General features: G+C 49.4%; 1 protein-coding gene across 5 annotated transcripts in view; it reads left to right on the top strand.

The window, feature by feature from the left end:
• trak2 (trafficking protein, kinesin binding 2) overlaps positions 1-2,500 on the top strand; it is a 33,265-nt gene that overhangs the window by 12,631 nt on the left and 18,134 nt on the right. For 3 of the 5 annotated variants that reach the window (XM_080834868.1, XM_080834869.1, XM_080834871.1), the window contains 3 exons: positions 465-524; positions 1,263-1,339; positions 1,426-1,542. In XM_080834868.1, coding sequence (XP_080690994.1) covers positions 465-524; positions 1,263-1,339; positions 1,426-1,542 — 254 coding nt within the window. The remainder of the gene's footprint in view (positions 1-464; positions 525-1,262; positions 1,340-1,425; positions 1,543-2,500) is intronic. The other 2 variants (XM_080834870.1, XM_080834872.1) reach the window with 1 other exon arrangement.

The raw sequence follows: 2,500 nt of genomic DNA, 5'->3' as shown, positions 1-2,500 counted from the left end.
CACCACACATGGCACACACACCACACATGGCACACACACCACACATGGCACACACACCACACAGAGCACACACACCACACATGGCACACACAGAGCACACACACCACACAGAGCACACACACCACACATGGCACACACAGATGCAGAGACGCTCTTCCTCCTGTCATTCTTTCACTGAAGACTCTGACTCTAAAATCAACGTACTCTCTGACACTGATCTCCTACTCTGCTCTCTCCTTCTTTCTCTCTATCCTTCCTTCCCTCCCTCTCTCCTTCCTTCTTTCTGTCCTTCCTTCCCTCCCTTCCTTCCCTCCTCTGCTCTATCTACCCTCTCACACTTCCTCTCTTGCTCTCTCCCTCTCTCTGTCTCTCTCTTATCTCTCCCTCTCTCTCCCTCTCTCTCTCTGTGTGTGTCTCTCTCCCTCTCTCTCTATCTCTCTCTCTCTCTCCCTCTCTCTCTCTAGCCTTTCTTGCTATGGAACCCACTACCTTCTCTCACCCTGGCTCCCACAGCTGTTCCAAAGGTAATCAGCCTGCCTGCCTGCCTCTCAACCTGTCTGTCTGTCTGTCTGCCTGCCTGCCTCTCAACCTGTCTGTCTGTCTGCCTGCCTGCCTGCCTGCCTCTCAACCTGTCTGTCTGTCTGCCTGCCTCTCAACCTGTCTGTCTGGCTGTCTGCCTGCCTGCCTCTCAACCTGTCTGTCTGTCTGCCTGCCTGCCTCTCAACCTGTCTGTCTGTCTGTCTGCCTGCCTGTCTGCCTGCCTGCCTGCCTCTCAACCTGTCTCAATCCCGAGGGAAATTTAGGAATTGTAGAGTACTATGGAGTGGTGGGTTAGTCTAGGAGGCAGTCCCCACCTAGTGTCGCACGCCTAGAAGCCAGTGTGTGTGTGTGTGTGTGTGTGTGTGTGTGTGTGTGTGTGTGTGTGTGTGTGTGTGTGTGTGTGTGTGTGTGTGTGTGTGTGTGTGTGTGTGTGTGTGTGTGTGTGTGTGTGTGTGTGTGTGTGTGTGTGTGTGTGTGTGTGTGTGTGTGTGTGTATGCATGCCGCATGTGCGTGCACAAGCAAATGTCTATCTGTGTCTCTTTGCTACGTAGGCAAACAGTGCTCGCATAGATGTGTGTGTGTGTGTGTGTGTGTGTGTGTGTGTGTGTGTGTACACTGACTCTTCTCTGCCCATAGTCCCCAGTGCTGAGAGGGTGGAACAGATGACAAAGAACTACAATGACATTGAAGTGTGTGTGTGTGTGTGTGTGTGTGGTTGTAGTCCTCAGTGCTGAGAGGGTGGAACAGATGACAAGGACCTACAATGACATTGAAATGGTCACACAACTCCTGGCAGAGGTAAGCCTTCATGATTGGTTGGTCGGGTTATTCTGAATGGATTGTGATTGGTTGGTTGACGACGCTGTGGCTCTCTGATTGGCCAGAGGGACCGGGACCTGGAGCTGGCGGCTCGGATTGGTCAGTCGCTCCTGCAGAGGAACCACGTGCTACAGGAACACAAGGAGTCAATTGAGGAGCAGCTAGCACAGGCACTGGACAGGGTACGCACACGCACACACACACACACACACACACACACACACACACACACACACACACACAGGCACTGGACAGGGTACGCACACACACAGGCACTGCACAGGGTACACACACACACACACACACACACAGGCACTGGACAGGGTACACACACACACACACACACACACACACAAACACACACACAAGCACTGGACAGGGAACACACACACACACCAGACCACACCATACACACACACACACACACACGCACACACACACCAGAGGAGGTTCTTCCATTGAGGAAACGGAGGAAGAACCTCCCCAAACTTTTTGAGAAATGTATTTTTGTAATTGAACTGACTAAACTCCTTTAAAAATGCAGTTTGATATCAGTATTTAATACTATGCATATAATAATTTGTTTCCCTGAGTTAAAATAACATTAGCACCCCCTATCGTAACAAGAAATTACTGCACGGAGGACATCCTCCCTTTGGCTCCCATTGAGATCAATGTAATCTGTCTCTGATACTGGCGGTTCTTGGGGCTCATTCACTTACATTGCCCAGGGGAGGAAAGACCTCCCTAGCGTCTGAGTCTGCGCCAACATCGCTTAACCAATAAACAACGGATTTGGCGTTGGAGGGAGGGGATTAGACATTAATACCATTCTCTGCAGAAGGATATCGATAACACGTCACCCTTAAAGATTGTTGTAGAAAGATGGCAAATAAAGAGGATGTGCAATGGAAAACGAAGATATTGTTCATGTTTTATTGAGAGAGAAGGTTAGTATCAAAACAACAGGGAAACCTGTTCCAAAACTCCAAGTCACTAAACCCAATGGTAAAACCGCTGCCGTTAATGCTAACTGGTATGCAAAATACTTATAGCTCACTGGTACCATAAAAAAACACTCGGCTGTACTGTTTTGTTTTTAAATCGTTCATACGCCTATTGTTAGTCTGACTGTTCACG

This window comes from Sprattus sprattus, assembly GCF_963457725.1.
Source record: "Sprattus sprattus genome assembly, chromosome: 3".
Taxonomy (NCBI): domain Eukaryota; kingdom Metazoa; phylum Chordata; class Actinopteri; order Clupeiformes; family Clupeidae; genus Sprattus; species Sprattus sprattus.
Note: the sequence above shows the minus strand (reverse complement) of the source record. Positions and strands in the feature narration are given on the sequence as shown.